General features: G+C 38.0%; 2 protein-coding genes across 2 annotated transcripts in view; one reads left to right on the top strand and one right to left on the bottom strand.

Moving 5' to 3' along the window:
- LOC133640865 (zinc finger protein 569-like) overlaps nucleotides 1-5,927 on the top strand; it is a 32,475-nt gene extending 26,548 nt beyond the window's left edge. The window contains exon 4 of the mRNA XM_062034548.1: nucleotides 3,688-5,927. Coding sequence (XP_061890532.1) covers nucleotides 3,688-5,345 — 1,658 coding nt within the window. The 3' untranslated portion in view covers nucleotides 5,346-5,927. The remainder of the gene's footprint in view (nucleotides 1-3,687) is intronic.
- Nucleotides 5,928-10,632: 4,705 nt separating this feature from the next.
- Nucleotides 10,633-16,886, bottom strand: LOC133640687 (gastrula zinc finger protein XlCGF28.1-like). Its single transcript, XM_062034249.1, has 2 exons — nucleotides 16,391-16,886; nucleotides 10,633-12,192 (listed from the first exon to the last, which is right to left on the bottom strand). The coding sequence occupies exons 1-2, from the start codon at nucleotides 16,512-16,514 to the stop codon at nucleotides 10,964-10,966; spliced, it is 1,353 nt and encodes a 450-aa protein (XP_061890233.1). The 5' UTR covers nucleotides 16,515-16,886; the 3' UTR covers nucleotides 10,633-10,963.
- Nucleotides 16,887-18,747: the final 1,861 nt, after the last annotated feature.

The raw sequence follows: 18,747 nt of genomic DNA, 5'->3' as shown, positions 1-18,747 counted from the left end.
GATGTGGTGTAAAACTGCATATGTCAGCAACTACATGAATAGCCTTTGCAACCTGTTTTAAATTGGCTTCATTAATAATTATATAAATAAATAATATATTATTAATAATAATATAAATGATATATTGCAATATCCCTCGGCGATGTGGCCTGAAAATAAAATATTTATTTACAAAAAAATCGAATTACTTTTTGTTCCCTACGTAAAAAAATAAAAAAAGAATACAAATTAATAATCAAAACACGTTTTTCTTTTACTTGTGAATTATATTTATATAGCGCTTTTCTCTAGTGACTCAAAGCGCTTTTATATAGTGAAACCCAATATCTTTATTTACATTTAAACCAGTGTGGGTGGCACTGGGAGAAGGTGGGTCAAGTGTCTTGCCCAAGGACACGACAGCAGTGACTAGGATGGCGGAAGCGGGAATCGAACCCGGAACCCTCAAGTTGCTGACACGGCCACTCTACCAACCGAGCTATACCGCCCCTTACCGCCTACTTAATCAAAAACTAGTAGTTTGAAATGACACTGCATCTTACTCTTAGCAAAATCTTAATTTAAATAATGTTCATTTGAGACCATATAGAAATTCGTAACTTTTTACGAGATACATTTCATAGAACTAAATTAGGAGTTTCTACTGGGAAGCAATACTTCTGTCTCGAATAAAATACTTATGTTAACAAAAACGTTGCACATCGCATTCAAATACACAATAATCTCCAACATTGAGATTAGTCATGTGAAAAATGCCGCCCTTGCCTGGGGGCTTTGTTTTCAGATGCAGGAATCAGTTTTTGTGCTGTTTAAAAAAAAAAAAAATTGCAGTGTTCAGTCATTTGTTCCACACCTGTTACCGACAACACTTTTCTTTTCTTTGGAACAAACGTCTCGCTCTTGTTAGCGTTGGTGAATCTCCGCTAAGGAAGTAAGGGGCCTGGCGAGGACTACAGAAGCTAATGGGGGCAAGAAGTATGAGAGGAGAGGAGGAAAAAAACTAAATCATTTTTTTTTATATATATCATCTGCAACAATAAGCACAAATAAGAAGATGAAATCGATATACAGTATAACTCGAGCCTAATATCACCTATCTCTAGTAAAAAAGTTCCCCCGGCCCTGGCTTGGTCTTCTTTTCCTGTAAATAATGTTGTAATGAGAGGCATGTTTGTCAAGGTTTCTTTAATGGTACCCGGAGGTCAAATAGTTGTGCTGACATTTGTAATTCAGCGTCAAGACAGAATGAAGCAAGCAAACACAAATCATATAAAACATAAAAACATTTTTAAAAGCCCACAAACGATCACTTTTATACAGGCACACAGTAGAACAATAAAATATAATTCCTAATAAACCAATAACATAATTGTGGTTAAAGTGCTATGGTTTAATAAATAAATAAAATCACCATGTTGTGTGTGATGGCAGCAGGTACAAAAGTATTCTTATATTGTTTAGTCCTACAAAGAGGAGCAATGAACTGCGAAGGAGCTGAAATTCACTGTGTGAAGGATGATTGGTGCAGTGGAGAATAATAGAGCTGGCCTTGCGCTGCAGCTGTGTGGCATAGATGTCAGATACGTTTAGTTGCGGCTCATTTATAAGATAACTAGCCCACTTTCCAATTTGATTTAATGCAGACTTGTTTCTCAAGGACAAACTACCAAACCAAGACACCAGGGAGAAGGACAGATTCGATTCAATATATGCCCAATAAGAGTGACCACATGGTTCTATCTATGTGGAGACGTGACAGTTTCCTCAGGCAATGAAGACGTTGGTGTCCCTTTTTACACACCGCTTCGCAGTAAGCTTTGAGTAGGGATGATACTCGAAACCGGTTTTCCCGGTTGTTCGATAAGAAAAGAACAGAGTCCTCGGACTCGAATCCCTTTTTGAGAACCGGTACCCGTTATCGAGACCACTATAGTAAAGAAAAAGACTTGGTTCTTTATTCGAATCCCTCGGAACGAATCCCGTCCCGACCAGAAATGCCCCTTGAGACATCACAAGAATTTACGTCACGTAGCTCAGTCATTAGGCGCAGATAGGGAAAGCAGGAAAAACAATGGAATAATAAAGTTCAAAACAAAAGGTATAATCCAATGAATAACTTTACTGAGAGATTTGAGCAGGGTACAAACACATGACGAACACTTTTACGACCAACCGGAAACATAGCAACTAGGCTACCAACGCACCTCCTTTACGGCAGCTGTCACAACGTTCTTAAAGCAACCGCAGCACATACATATATATACAACATATATGAAATCTCCCTTTTTTAACTTTTGTTTTTCTTTCCTTGTAAACAAAACAAAATCACACTGTATATGTGTTGTCTGTCTAATTATAAATAATGCAGACGAGGCATGTTGGCTGAGTTCTTGGCGTTTACTTTCACGGGTGACGACATGCAACAACACTTTTCGGGGCTACCGCGCATGCTCGTCACTCCCGTTGCATGCTGGGTAGTGTAGTTGTTATGTTCCCTAGCTCATAACATCACATCTTTCCCCCTATAAAGAAAGATTTTAACTCAATAAAGTGTATTTCTTTTTTTAGCTTTAACTTTTCATTTTTTAGCATTGTAACCACATTTGCAAACAACTTTTCTCTTCATAGAATTTTCTTTCAATAAAGAAATAAAGTGCAAAAATGTCAAAGCATCATAACAAACAATTATGTCAAATAGCAGCAGAAGTGCACTTTTTGGAGAGCTGTATTATTTTCAGTTTTGTGCCCAAGGGACTGATTTTATTTAACACTATATTATTATTTATACACCTATAGTGATCACAGAGACAGGTTGTTTTTGTGTTACTGTATATATTTGTTTTTCTGAAAAATCCCACTTAATATACTTTTGGTAACAACAGTCAATATTTATTTATTTTATTTTTTTAGGGGGGTAACAGTCAATATTTATTTATTTATTAGATTTTATTTTTTTCTTATATAATAAAAGTGAGCTTTTGTTAAACCAAATATTGTGTGTTTTTTTCCATATACAACAACCTAGCTGGACTCGATAAGAGAATCGATAAGGAATCGGTTCGATAAGAGGATTCGATAATAGGCTCGAACTCTATCTACATCCCTAGATAGATTGTTGTAAAAGGTTCTTTATCACATTGTTTACTTTCATGTGTCCGTTGAAGATTTGATTAATTTATGATGGCTCGGGTGTGGCATAGTTAGAATAAAAACTAAGAATCATCTTTTGATATGATGTACTTAGTCCATAAGTACATAAACGTGTACTTCATGTTTAGTGACACGCTAATTCTTATTTTTACACTTTTTTTCCAAATTCCATTGTATGTTATACTCTTCTGACACCACCAGATGGCGGTATAAGTGTCTACAGAAACGGCCATAAGACCCCAATTCAGTAGTGTTCACAATTTTGGAAATAAGAGCTAAAAGGTGCTGTCCACGCATGTGGCCACTAAGCCTTTAGAGGTATTTAAGATACAAATAAATCAGGCCTAAAAACACGCACAGATTCACTCAAACAAACATAGCAAGACGCCGAAAAACACACCTGCCCTCGCACCCACGTAGATATCAGGACAGTTCATACAGTATCTGGATTTTCTTTTAGTACATGTATGTAAACGTACTGAATGGCTCATGTGACTAAGCAAAGCTGGAGTTTTCTAAAGCATGTTTTTCTTCCAGTGTCCTGCAAACATCTGCAGCAGGAGTGGAGCTTCAGGATGGAGCAGGGTGAGCCACAGCGCTCCCTCATTAAAAAGGAAGGGGAGGCACCACAGACCCCTTACATTAAAAAGGGAAAGAAGGACCCACTCACCCCTCATTTTAAAGAGGAAGAGGAGGAACACAGCATCAGTCAGCAGGGAGAGCATCTTGAAGGACTGGAGGAGGTTGATGTCACCAAGATGCCAGTGACTGGTGTCCCTGTGAAGAGTGAAGATGATGATGAACATCCTCCTGAGCAGCAGAAGTGGAGCTTCAGGATGGCGGCGGAGGACCCACAGCCCTCCCACATTAAGGAGGAAGATGCGGCGCTACAGACCCTGCACATTAAAAAGGAAAAGGAGTACCCACTGACCCCTCACATTAAAGAAGAAGAGGAGGAACACAGCATCAGTCAGGAGGGAGAGCATCCTGAATGGTTGGAGGAGTTCCCAGTGATTGGTGTCATTGTGAAGAGTGAAGATGATGAGGTCAAAGGTGAAAGTGAGGAGGAGAGAGAGGCGGAGCCTCCAAGCAGCAGCTCAACTCAACACATGACAACAGAAGCTGATGGAGACCACTGTGGAGGATCACAAGCAGACAAGCTCTTAGCTCCACTATCAGATAGTGAGGACACAACGTCACACTCTCCTGACACTGATGATGAAGACTCTAAAGATGATAAGACATGTCACACTGACAACACACACTTCACATGTTCCCACTGCGACAAAACCTTTAAATACCCAAGTCTTCTGAAAGAACACATGAGAACACACACTGGAGAAAAATATTTTTCCTGCACAGAATGTGGTAAGAGATTTGCCCGAAAAAATGTGTTGAACGTACACAAGAGAACACACACCGGAGAAAAACCTTTTTCCTGTTCAATATGCGGTAAGACCTTTGTACAAAAGCAATGTTTAAAAATACACATGCGAAAACACAGTGGGGAAAACCCCTTTTCCTGTTCAATCTGTGGTAAAAGTTTTACAACAAGTTCAAATTTTAAAGTACACATGAGAATACATACCGGAGAAAAACCTTTTTCCTGTTCAATATGTGGTAAAGCTTTTGTACAAAAGGATTGTTTAAATATACACATGAGGAAACACAGTGGGGAAAAGCCTTTTTCTTGTTCAACCTGTGGCAAAAGTTTTACAAGAAGTTCAAGTCTGAAAGTACATATGGGAATCCATACTGGAGAAAAACCTTTTTCCTGTTCAATTTGTGGTAAAGGTTTTGCACATGGTAAACATTTGAAAGTACACATGAGAATACACACGGGAGAAAAACCTTTTACCTGCTCAATCTGTGGTAAAGGTTTTGCAAAAAGTAGCAATTTTATTGTACACATGAGGATACACACCAGAGAAAAACCTTTTATGTGTTCAATTTGTGGCAAAAGGTTTTCACAAAGCCCACATGTGAAAATACACATGAGGACACACACTGGTGAAAAACCATATTCCTGTTCAAGCTGCAACAAAGGATTTTGTGAACGATCAAAGCTTGTGGCACACATGAATACACACACAGGAGAGAAAGTGTTGAGTTGCAGTGTGTGTGGTGAAAGATTCTCTTCTAAGTACCAGTGTAAGAAACACAAGTGTGCTGGTGAGAACAGCAGCAGCAAATGAAGATGCAGGATTGGAATTATACCGTCAAAGCTTGCATTAATATACAGCATTATGTACTTTTATTTAAAAAAAAATACACAATATGACTGAAAAGGTGAAAATAAACAGTACAAAACATATGTTACATACAATAAACATTTAATGTGTTTATAGGTGCTCATAGTTCACCTTTATACTTATTCATAATAGTGTTTTATGTATGTTTTTGAAATAATGAAGTGTTAAATATTTTCATTTCTAATTGTAAATGATTCTATGTATAAACTTCTTTATATGATATACATATTTGTTTTACATGTGTTCATATCTTTGCTTTTGAGTACACATAAATCCCTCTTAGTTCATATTTACTGCTTCACATCTGAAACATCTGGACCACTTCTGGAAGCATATTTACTTTATACATCATTTGAGCAGTTGTTTTATACAAGATCATTTACTTTTAAAATGTGTGACTTTATGAGTCATTTGTTGGGTCTCCATAATCCATTCTATTGTCTTTATTACTCTCTTTTGTAATATGGATATTGTTTTGTTATTGTTTTATATGTATGTCCCCAGACCTTTATGCAATAAACAATGTATGCTTCAGCAAAAGTTGGGTACAATATATGTCGTTAATATTTGTCAGTATGTATTTTGTTCTATTTAATATTGCGCAGATGGTAGAGCAGCCGTTTAGCAACCCGAGGATTTCTGGTATGTATTCAGCTTGCGCCAAAACCGGTTAAGGATGGGAAAGTGGAAGAAAAAATGTTAACACTTTTTTTGTGCCTTAGGCTGTACTGAATCTGCCAGTCTGGGGGTGGCAAAAATCTGATAGGCCACTCTGTGTGTCTCCCAACTCAGAGGTGGAACAATTTGAAGCATGTGGTAAGTGTTGCACCGCCCGAATGCAGCTGAGATAGGCTCCAGCGACCCCAAAAGGAACAAGCGGTAGAAAATGGATGGATGGGGTAAGTGTTGCACTCGGGCTCCAACTAGAGGTACGCCAAATAATTGCTTATAACAGATCAGGTGTTCCCTATCTACAGTCCACAGGTTGTCCCAAGTTTATTTTGAAAGCATGGTGGTATACAGGTTTGGTAATATACAAACCCCGTTTCCATATGAGTTGGGAAATTGTGTTAGATGTAAATATAAACGGAATACAATGATTTGCAAATAATTTTCAACCCATATTCAGTTGAATATGCTACAAAGACAACATATTTGATGTTCAAACTGATAAACATTTTTTTTGTGCAAATAATCATTAACTTTAGAATTTGATGCCAGCAACACGTGACAAAGAAGTTGGGAAAGGTGGCAATAAATACTGATAAAGTTGAGGAATGCTCATCAAACACTTATTTGGAACATCCCACAGGTGTGCAGGCTAATTGGGAACAGGTGGGTGCCATGATTGGGTATAAAAGTAGATTCCATGAATTGCTCAGTCATTAACAAACAAGGATGGGGCGAGGGTCACCACTTTGCCAACAAATGCGTGAGCAAATTGTTGAACAGTTTAAGAAAAACCTTTCTCAACCAGCTGTTGCAAGGAATTTAGGGATTTCACCATCTACGCTCCGTAATATCATCAAAGGGTTCAGAGAATCTGGAGAAATCACTGCACGTAAGCAGCTAAGCCCGTGACCTTCCATCCCTCAGGCTGTACTGCATCAACAAGCGACATCAGTGTGTAAAGGATATCACCACATGGGCTCAGGAACACTTCAGAAACCCACTGTCAGTAACTATAGTTGGTCGCTACATCTGTAAGTGCAAGTTAAAACTCTCCTATGCAAGGTGAAAACCGTTTATCAACAACACCCAGAAACGCTGTCAGCTTCGCTGGGCCTGAGCTCATCTAAGATGGACTGATACAAAGTGGAAAAGTGTTCTGTGGTCTGACGAGTCCACATTTCAAATTGTTTTTGGAAACTGTGGACGTCGTGTCCTCCGGACCAAAGAGGAAAAGAACCAACCGGATTGTTATAGGCTCAAAGTGTAAAAGCCAGCATCTGTGATGGTATGGGGGTGTATTAGTGCCCAAGACATGGGTAACTTACACATCTGTGAAGGCGCCATTAATGCTGAAAGGTACATACAGGTTTTGGAGCAACATATGTTGCCATCCAAGCAACGTTACTATGGACGCCCCTGCTTATTTCAGCAAGACAATGCCAAGCCACGTGTTACATCAACGTGGCTTCATAGTAAAAGAGTGTGGGTACTAGACTGGCCTGCCTGTAGTCCAGACCTGTCTCCCATTGAAAAAGTGTGCCGCATTATGAAGCCTAAAATAGCACAACGGAGACCCCCGGACTGTTGAACAACTTAAGCTGTACATCAAGCAAGAATGGGAAAGAATTCCACCTGAGAAGCTTCAAAAATGTGTCTCCTCAGTTCCCAAACCTTTACTGAGTGTTGTTAAAAGGAAAGGCCATGTAACACAGTGGTGAACATGCCCTTTCCCAACTACTTTGGCACGTGTTGCAGCCGTGAAATTCTAAGTTAATTATTATTTGCAAAAAAAAAATAAAGTTTATGAGTTTGAACATCAAATATGTTGTCTTTGTAGTGCATTCAATTGAATATGGGTTGAAAAGGATTTGCAAATCATTGTATTCCGTTTATATTTACATCTAACACAATTTCCCAACTCATATGGAAACGGGGTTTGTATATACAGTACGTTGGTTGTATAGATGTTTGATTATATTGAGGTTTGGTTGTATAGATGTTTGACTATATAGAAGTTTGGTAATACAGATATTTGACTATATAGAGGTTTGGTTATATAGATATTTGACTATATAGATGTTTGGTTGTATAGATGTTTGACTTTCAAACTGTTGAATTAGACAATTCTTGACTGATGTCTTTTTTCCTCTTAGATCAGATCATAACTACATTTCCCTGTTATCTTTTCTACAACCAAAACAAACATTTTTAAAATTAGCTGAACTTCCCATTCCTCCAAGGGAAAAGGATATTATTATTTTTTTTATCAGTAGGTTACCCTTGAAAATAATCTTTAACATGTCATTCTGGGATTGAAGACAACTCTTAATTTTGTGATGGGGACATAGAATAAACAGTACATTTATTTGATGAATGTATGTACAGTAAAACTCTCTGGGATGATGTACATTATTGACTTTTCCCCAACATTCCCATGTTTTCTGAAATGTTTATTGTTTTTGGGATTCTAAGAAAACAATTGAAATGAAAATATTTTAAAAACAATAACGGTCATGGGTATTTTTTTTCACAAATGTAGATTCTTCAAAACAAAACCATCTTTCATAATCTTCCACCGAGAATTCTGCCATCCTCTGTCATCTGTGGGACTCATGGACGGGAAACAGGCTGTAGAACTGGACCATGCAGTTGGCCAGCGAGAACTTTTAGACAACCCCTAGTTATATGTATATTTTTTTTTTATCTTTTTCATTCTATCTTGTATCGAGTGTATATTTTTTGCGTATAAATTGTTGCCGTGTATGCCATTTGTGTTGTGATTGTTGTACGTTGTTAAATAAAAGTACAAAAAAGCAGCAGCCATTGGATGTTTTAATTAAAAGTCTTTATAAAACGACATCGCCTCATTTACATAATCCACTGCAATGGACGCTGTAGGAGAGGAATATACAACGCTAACTATGAAAGTGTCTTTAATTGTCACTACTGAGTGTAATTATATATAATTATGTATATAATAATCTTCCATTCTTCATCTCCATTACTGTTTGATTTAACTCTCATCTTATTTTATCCAGAGAGAACTTGACCATAAAAAGATGGCTGCACATCAATAAACTATCAACACACTTAAATAAAACTAAATATACACTACTGTTCAAAAGTCCCATTTCCAGCAACTATCACTCCAGTGTTCTAATGGTACAATGTGTTTGCTCATTGGTTCAGAAGGCTAATTGATGATTAGCAGGCCCGGCCCTAACCAATCTGGCGCCCTAGGCAAGATTTTAGGTGGTGCCCCCCCACATCGGCAATGAAGTGTATATACTCACAAGAAACCGAATAGCTTTGTCTTTGACCATTTTTTTTACTTAAAGAAAGCAAATTAACAATCAGAATAGTTAACAAGATAAAAAAAATATGGATGAATAAATGAATACAAAAAATAAAAAATGAATATATGAATATATGAAATATAATATTTTTTACATACATAAACACAAAATAAAACGTGTCAACAAGTTGCATAACATAAATTAAAAATACAATATAAATAAGGCACTGCACAAAACAAGATATCATACCAGTATGACTTTAACAACTATATTACAAAAAAAGGGGATGTTACAGAGTTCTCTATTTGTGCTTTTTAATATTGCATTAACTAGAATGACTTACAAATTACTGTACACCAGGGAGTACTGTAATTACCTAACGTTACATTATTATTTTCCATAACAATTTAGCCCCCTCCACAACATTAACCCGACGTTAAAACAGAACTAGCTATTTATTGATTAGCAATTGCCGAATCATGTAACATTAGCTTAATGCTAAAAAGCCAGGTTACTATCACATTCTGTAACAGACACATAATTTCATGTAGGCTAACGTTACCTACCTGCTACCTCTGTCTTTTTCTCGTTTCTCCTCCTCTTCTTTTCTCTTTTTTCTTCCCTGGGCACCTGACAGTTTTGGCCGTTTTGACATCTTGTGTTGATTTTTTTATGTGGTGACGTCCAAAAAGAGTCATGATACGGGAAGGGAGGGGGCGTAATGTTGTAACAAATAATATTTCTATTAAATAGGCTTTACTTTGCATTGTAATTAACGTGGGATTATTTTATGTATTTAGAAATAATAGTACCAACTTTTTTTTTTTTTTCCTCCAACATTTGTGGCACTGGCGTGGTGCCCCTGATGGATGGCGCCCTTAGCATTTGCCTATACGGCCTATGCCACGGGCCGGCCCTGATGATTAGAAAACCCTTGTGCAATCATGTTCACACATCTTAAAACAGTTTAGCTCGTTACAGAAGCTACAAAACTGACCTTCCTTTGAGCAGATTGAGTTTCTGGAGCATCACATTTGTGGGGTCAATTAAACGCTCAAAATGGCCAGAAAAAGAGAACTTTCATCTGAAACTCGACAGTCTATTCTTGTTCTAAGAAATGAAGGTTATTCCACAAAATTGTTTGGGTGACCCCAAACTTTTGAACGGTAGTGTATATATCATCCATCTATCAATTTTCTACCACTTGTGCACCTTGTTAAATTAAATATTAAATAGAAAAACATACACAAATATTCTCTCTATTTCTCAAATATTAACTACATTTATTGTACTCAACTTCAGTTGAAGCATACATTGTTTATTGCATAAAGGTCTGGGGACATACATATACAACAATCACACAACAATATTCATATTACAAAAGAGAGTAATACAGATAATTAATAGAATGGATTATAGAGACCCAACAAATGATTCATAGTCACACATTTTAAAAGTAAATGATCTTGTATAAAACACAACTGCTCAAATGATGTATAAAGTAGATAATAATATGCTTCCAGAAGATGTTTCAGATGTGAACCAGTAAATATGAACTAAGAGGGATTTATGTGTACTCAAAATCCTGCATTTTCATTTGCTGCTGCTGTTCTCACCAGCACACTTGTGTTTCTTACACTGGTACTTATAAGAGAATCTCTCACCACACACACTGCAACTCAACACTTTCTCACCAGTGTGTATTCTCATGTGTGCTTCCAAATGTTGACTTTGTACAAAACCTTTACCACAGACTAAACAGATAAAAGGTTTTTCACCGGAGTGTTTAGTTGAGTGCATCGTCAAATGTGCCTTCTGGGTGAATCTTTGACCACAAATTAAGCAAGTGAATGTTTTTTCTCCAGTGTGTGTTCTCATGTGTAATTTACACTCACCACTTTGTATAAAACCTTTACCACACACCGTACATGAAAACGGTTTTTCGCCTGTGTGTATTTTCATGTGTACTTTCAAATTGTGACTTTGTATAAAACCTTTACCACATACTGAACAGATAAAAGGTTTTTCACCGGTGTGTTTTCTTATATGTATTTTTAATTGTGCCTTTACAGGGAATGTTTTACTACAAATCAAGCACATGAAGGGTTTTTCTCCAGTGTGTGTTCTCATGTGTACTTTCAAATCACCGTTTTGTATAAAACCTTTACCACAGACTGAACATAAAAACGGTTTTTCGCCAGTGTGTGTTCTTGTATGCATTGTCAAATTGTGACTTTGTCCAAATCTTTTACCACAAATTGAACATGAAAAAGGTTTTTCACCAGTGTGTACTTTCATGTGTATTTTTAAATTATTATGGTGATTAAAGGTTTTGTCGCAGTGAGAACATGTGAAGTGTGTGTTGTCAGTGTGACATGTCTTATCATCTTTAGAGTCTTCATCATCAGTGTCAGGAGAGTGTGACGTTGTGTCCTCACTATCTGATAGTGGAGCTAAGAGCTTGTCTGCTTGTGATCCTCCACAGTGGTCTCCATCAGCTTCTGTTGTCATGTGTTGAGTTGAGCTGCTGCTTGGAGGCTCCGCCTCTCTCTCACCTTTGACCTCATCACCTTCACTCTTCACAGGGACACCAGTCACTGGGAACTCCTCCAACCATTCAAGATGCTCTCCCTCCTGACTGATGCTGTGTTCCTCCTCTTCCTCTTTAAAATGGGAAGTCAGTGGGTGCTTTTCTTCCCTTTGCATTTGCAATGTATGTGGCGCCTCTTCTTCCTCTTTAATGCGGAGGGGCTGTGGCTCCTCCTTGTCCATTCCGAAGCTCCAGTTCTGTTGCTCAGGGAGAAGATGTTCTTCGCAGGCGTCTGCAGGACACAAGAAGACAAACACGTTTTAGAAACATCCAGCTCTGCTCAGTCACACAATGCATTCGGTATGTTTACATGTACTTAGGAAAAGGTTATTGTATGAACCGTCTTGAAATCTTGTGGCCACAATAACAGCCGGAAAACTCCAGCTTCTTCCAGTGGTTCTTCCTCATCTGAATTCAGTGAGTTTAGAATGCCCCCCAAAAAGCAAGCCATGGCAAGAAAGGGCTTAGTGATAGGGCATTTCCCAATTCAGGAAGATCCCAAGGTAATTAAGAAATTGTGTTGAAAAATATTATTTTGAAGTGTATGTGAATTTTTTCAATCATGACGTACATGTGTGGATTGCTGGTCATGTCGTAAAATCCTTTGAGTTGAGAATGAGCTAAGCATGTACACTACCGTTCAAAAGTTTGGGGTCACATTGAAAAGTCCTTATTTTTGAAGGAAAAGCACTGTACTTTTCAATGAAGATAACTTTAAACTAGTCTTAACTTTAAAGAAATACACTCTATACATTGCTAATGTGGTAAATGACTATTCTAGCTGCAAATGTCTGGTTTTTGGTGCAATATCTACATAGGTGTATAGAGGCCCATTTCCAGCAACTATCACTCCAGTGTTCTAATGGTACAATGTGTTTGCTCATTGGCTCAGAAGGCTGATTGATGATTAGAAAACCCTTGTGCAATCATGTTCACACATCTGAAAACTGTTTAGCTCGTTACAGAAGCTACAAAACGGACCTTCCTTTGAGCAGATTGAGTTTCTGGAGCATCACATTTGTGGGGTCAATTAAACGCTCAAAATGGCCAGAAAAAGAGAACTTTCCTCTGAAACTCGACAGTCTATTCTTGTTCTTAGAAATGAAGGCTATTCCACAAAATTGTTTGGGTGACCTCAAACTTTTGAACGGTAGTGTATGTGAATTTTTTCAATTATGACGTACATGTGTGGATTGCTGGGCATGTCGTAATATCCTTTGAGTTGAGAATGAGCTAAGTATGTACACTACCGTTCAAAAGTTTGGGGTCACATTGAAATGTCCTCATTTTTGAAGGAAAAGCACTGTACTTTTCAATGAAGATAACTTTAAACTAGTCTTAACTTTAAAGAAATACACTCTATACATTGCTAATGTGGTAAATGACTATTCTAGCTGCAAATGTCTGGTTTTTGGTGCAATATCTACATAGGTGTATAGAGGCCCATTTCCAGAAACTATCACTCCAGTGTTCTAATGGTACAATGCGTTTGCTCAGTGGCTCAGAAGGCTAATTGATGATTACAAAACCCTTGTGCAATCATGTTCACACATCTGAAAACAGTTTAGCTCGTTACAGAAGCTACACAATTGACCTTCCTTTGAGCAGATTGAGTTTCTGGAGCATCACATTTGTGGGGTCAATTAAACGCTCAAAATGGCCAGAAAAAGAGAACTTTCATCTGAAACTCGACAGTCTATTCTTGTTCTTAGAAATGAAGGCTATTCCACAAAATTGTTTGGGTGACCCCACACTTTTGAACGGTAGTGCACCTGCAATGGGCCTGTGACAAATGCAAACCTACAAATGAAAAACGTGAACAATTCCTCACAATGATCATAAATTTTTCTTACTGAACAAGATAATTTATTTTGCCAATCACTGTTTTCTCTTGACTTTAAATATGGCTGACTGTTCACCTCTATTTAATAGTGTGAAGGTGACTCATGCTTGGATGGGATGTTAAGCCTCAACAATCTAATGCTAATGGACCAGTCTATTGTACCTTGTTACTTCAAATTATTAATACATCAAATGTGATCTGTTTTACACTTTCCAAACAACTGCACGTTTTTAACAGTGAAAGCTTTACTTGTTCCTTTACAGCAGGGGTGTCAAACTCATTTTAGATGAGGGGCCACATGGAGACAAATCTACTCCCAGACTGGTAAAATCACAGCACGATAACTTAAAAATAAAGACAATTTTACATTATTTTCTTTGTTTAAAAATAGAACAAGCACATTCTGAATATGTACAAATCATAATGTTGTTGGGGGTATTAGTATTCTATCTTAATTTGTTGTGATTTGTACTTTCTGAATAAATTGTCTGATAGTGTTCATCAGTCAACGCCATCCATCCATCCATTTTCTACTGCTTGTCCCTTTTGGGGTCGCTGGAGCCTATCCCAGCTGCATTCGGGCGGAAGGCGGGGTACACCCTGGACAAGTCGCCACCTCATCACAGGGCCAACACAGATAGACAACATTCACACACTAGGGACCATTTAGTGTTGCCAATCAACCTATCCCCAGGTGCATGTCTTTGGAGGTGGGAGGAACCCGGAGGGAACCCACGCAGTCACGGGGAGAACATGCAAATTCCACACAGAAAGATCCCGAGCCTGGGATTGAACCCAGGACTACTCAGGACCTTTGTATTGTGAAGCACACGCACTAACCCCTGTCCCACCGTGCTGCCCTATCAGTCCACTCATTGGTGTTCATTTTCAATCTATCAAGATAAAAAAAATAATATCAATATTTTGTAGTTTGCTCACTTTTCTCGACTAGTGCACTAACATGTTTTTTTTTATATGTAGTGTGATCTACAAAGATACAACAAATTGCTATTGCGACATCTATCCATCCATCAATCTTCAACCGCTTATCCGGAATCGGGTTGCGGGTACAAAAGCTCTAGCAGAGACCCCCAGACTTCCCTCTCCAGAGCAACATAGCAACTTCCTCCTGGGGAATCCCGAAGCGTTCCCGGGCCAGAGAGGAGATGTAATCCCCCCATCTGGTCCTTGGCCTGCCGCGGGGGGTCTCCTTCCAGTGGGACGTGCAACGAGGACATAGATATATTGCGACATCTAGTGGACACATTTAGAACAGTAGTTTCTTACATTCAAAAATGTTGTCTCATTTTTGTACTTAGCAAAATCTTTTCGCGGACCGGGCCTTTACAGGCAACGTCCAGAAAAGTGGGAAATAGTAAGCCCCTTCAATGTCAAAAGGGACCACAGTTTACCATGAATTGATTAACGTGGACCCCGACTTAAACAAGTTGAAAAACTTATTCGGGTGTTACCATTTAGTGGTCAATTGTACGGAATATGTACTGTACTGCAGTGTTTCCCATAAACTGCCAAGATACCTGTGGCGGTGGGGGCGTGGCTATGGGCGTGGTCACCGTGACATCATCGAGTAATTTGCATAATTTACTACAATGATTTGATTTTCTCTAAAAAGGCTCAAAAAATGTATACTTACTACTTAATAATAACAGTTTTATTTTAAACGTCCATCCATCCATCCATTTTACAATATAATTACAACACTTTATGTACATATTTATATACAGATTTGAACAATAAGTTATTCACTGAAATATATTTATTAATTGTGGTTCTTACAAAAAAATATATCTTATAAAATATAAAAGCTAAAATGTCTCAAAGCTCTGCCCCTTTAATTAGTGCATACTAAATTATTTAACTTTAGCCTACTACTACAACCATATTATTTACCAGCAACATAAAGTGAAACAGAGGCAGAGGTGTCCTGCCACAGTCAGTAACAAATAAACAGAAACCAGTAGTGGTGGTAGATAGACACAGAGCTTCATCAAACATCTGATCCACTGAACAAAGAGCTCCAAAAATCTTGAACTTTATACTGCCATCAGTTTTACTCCTTACACTTAACCATGTGTTTCCTACTGCCTGCAGACTTTGCACCCTTTGTTATGTACACATGTTGTGTTTCTAATATAAATACATTTAATAAAGTCAAATACAAATAAGGCAACAAGAGAAGTATCCTACACTTCTCTTTTGTAAAGTAAATCTGAACAGCCGATATGGGCATCTACATCAACTATATGATTTGCCTGAGAAGCTGGAGAGGACAAAAAAATATATATATTTTTTTTTATTTTATTTTTTTATTTGTGGCGGACGTAATTCTTTCGTGGCGGGCCACCACAAATAAATGAATGTGTGGGAAACCTTGTACTGTGCAATCTACTAATACAAGTTTCAATCAATCAATCAAAAGTTGCAACCAGTCTCACTAGCGCCCCCAGAGGTAGGGACCACCAGACCACAGACCCCCGCTGCACATTCTTACATACAACATATTTAAGAATAGTGCTAATAATAAATATGACGTTAGTAAACATGTGAGAGTAAGAAGTAAACAAACCTGTTCTGTGTAACACAACTTGATGTTTCTTGAAAACAGCGTCCAGTAGTTGATGTTGTCGCTCCTTCTCCTCTTTTGTTGGACAAAGTTCCTCCTCGTACTCTGCTATCGTTCTCTCGCACATTTTCACACAATCACAACACTTTACACTCACACTTGATCTCTGCTTAGCGATGTGTTTCGATCACTTCCGCCTCTCTTTGTTAGCAGCTAACACGCTAAGCTAACTAGCTAAGATGGCTAACAAGCTAGCTTAGGTTAACTAGCAAGCGCGAGACGCGTCAAAGTGCACTCAGACTAATGTATCCGAATAAAAACAATTATTGACGATGTTTACTCTATTAAACGACGTATATATGCATATGTACGCACTAATTAAACATACGGAACTGTAATGCCCACGTTTAGGCCTTCTCCGCCAAACGCCATTGTCACTACTCGATCCGTACCGGAAGACATTAATGGTCCACGCATGCGCAAAGACCACGTCATTCCGAGACTTTGCTATAATTTACATGTTACGTCATGTTCTGTGATATTTAAAGGTGTTATTAATGTTTTGTATGATAAAATAATGGGGAACAAGAACCTCAAGATGAACAAGGGGTAGATTTAAAAAAATTAGGGAGTATTATCATTTTTTGATCATTATTTTCAATCACTTTTACTTTTCTGCCATTGCAATAAATGACGCAGGGGGGCGCTACTGACTCCCATTGCGTACTTTCTTTTTTTAAATGTTTTTTTTTCTCCAAAAACGCACTTACCCTAACATAAAATTAAAAAAAATATATATCTATGGCGTAATAAAAACTACACTTTTAAATGATCAGTATTGAGGATTTAGGTATTTAATGTAAATAACCTAGTAAAAACTATTGATTTATTTGCCATTTAAGGCTGCTGACCATTGTTTGATTGACTGAAACTTTTATTAGTAGATTGCACAGTACAGTACATATTCCGTACAATTGACCACTAAATGGTAACACCCCAATACGTTTTTCAACTTGTTTAAGTCGGGGTCCACGTAAATCATTTCATGGTAGCACATAGTTCAGGGTTCTGTACGGTTTCAAAACAAATACTGTATTCTTAAATAAAGACTACAAGAGAAAACCATGGTAACTGGGATGACTGGCGCGATCAACGGCGGTGTGGTGCAGTTGGGAGAGTGGCAGTGCCAGCAACCTGAGGATTCCTGGTTCGATCCCCAGCTTCTACCAACCTAGTCACGTCCGTTGTGTCCTTGAGCAAGACACTTCACCCTTGCTCCTGATGGCTCATAGTTAGGGCCTTGCATGGCCCATTTACCATAACACTGTTTGTTGCCACTCTTTATTTACCTGAATCCGTGCATATTTAGGCTTATTTCTGAAATCCCCTTGTTCCCATACGATCGAGTTCTTTCTTGCCCTGATATGGGATCATATCCGATGATGTCCTGGTTTATGCAGCCCTTTGAGACATTTGTGATTAAGGGCTGTATAAATAATATTTGTTTGATTGTTTGAATATTATAGTTAAGATAGGGAATAGAAATAGGAATGAAGAAGACTTTTTTACTGGAATGAGATTAGGACATACATATCTAAATAGTTCATTGACATTGATAGGGAATTATAATACAGGCTTTGTGGCTATTGTCATCAGAGAGAAAGTGTAGGACATGTTTTAATACAATGTAGGAAATACAATAGAGAAAGGGAAATACTGGGAAATAAGTTAGCGAAAGAGAAGATTAGGTTAGCGGTGGAAGATATTTTAGGATTGCACTCAGAACACGTATACAATAAAAGGCATTGCTTACATTTAAAAACAAAGACTGGGTTGAATAAAATAATATAGAGTAGGGCAGTGTTTTTCAACCACTGTGCCGCGGCACACTAGTGTACTGTCTGGTGTGCCGTGGTAAATTATCTAATTTCACCTAATTGGGGTAAAAAAATATTTTTTGCAAACCAGTAATTATAGTCTGCAAATGACGTGTTGTTGTTGAGTGTCGGTGCTGTCTAGAGCTCGGCAGAGTAACCGTGTAATACTCTTCCATATCAGTAGGTGGCAGCCGGTAGCTAATTGCTTTGTAGATGTCGGAAACAGCGGGAGGCAGTGTGCAGGTAAAAAGGTATCTAATGCTTAAACCAAAAACAAACAAAAGGTGAGTGCCCTTAAGAAAAGGCATTGAAGCTTAGGGAAGGCTATGCAGAACAAAACTAAAACTGAACTGGCTACAAAGTGAACAAAAACAGAATGCTGGACGACAGCAAAGACTTACTGTGGAGCAAATGACATGACAATCAACAATGTCCCCACAAAGAAGGATAAAAACAACTGACATATTCTTGATTGCTAAAACA

The sequence above is a fragment of the Entelurus aequoreus genome, linkage group LG23, assembly GCF_033978785.1.
Source record: "Entelurus aequoreus isolate RoL-2023_Sb linkage group LG23, RoL_Eaeq_v1.1, whole genome shotgun sequence".
In the NCBI taxonomy this organism is placed as follows: Eukaryota; Metazoa; Chordata; class Actinopteri; order Syngnathiformes; family Syngnathidae; genus Entelurus; species Entelurus aequoreus.
The sequence above is the reverse complement of the archived record's forward strand: the minus strand, read 5'-3'. Positions and strand labels throughout refer to the sequence as shown.

Excerpts from the sequence above, each read along its gene's own strand:
- LOC133640687 (XM_062034249.1), bottom strand. The coding sequence starts at position 16,514 with ATGTGCGAGAGAACGATAGCAGAGTACGAGGAGGAACTTTGTCCAACA. Across the intron at positions 12,193-16,390 it reads AGTTGTGTTACACAGAACAG|ACGCCTGCGAAGAACATCTT; the intron begins GTTTGTTTACTT and ends TGTGTCCTGCAG.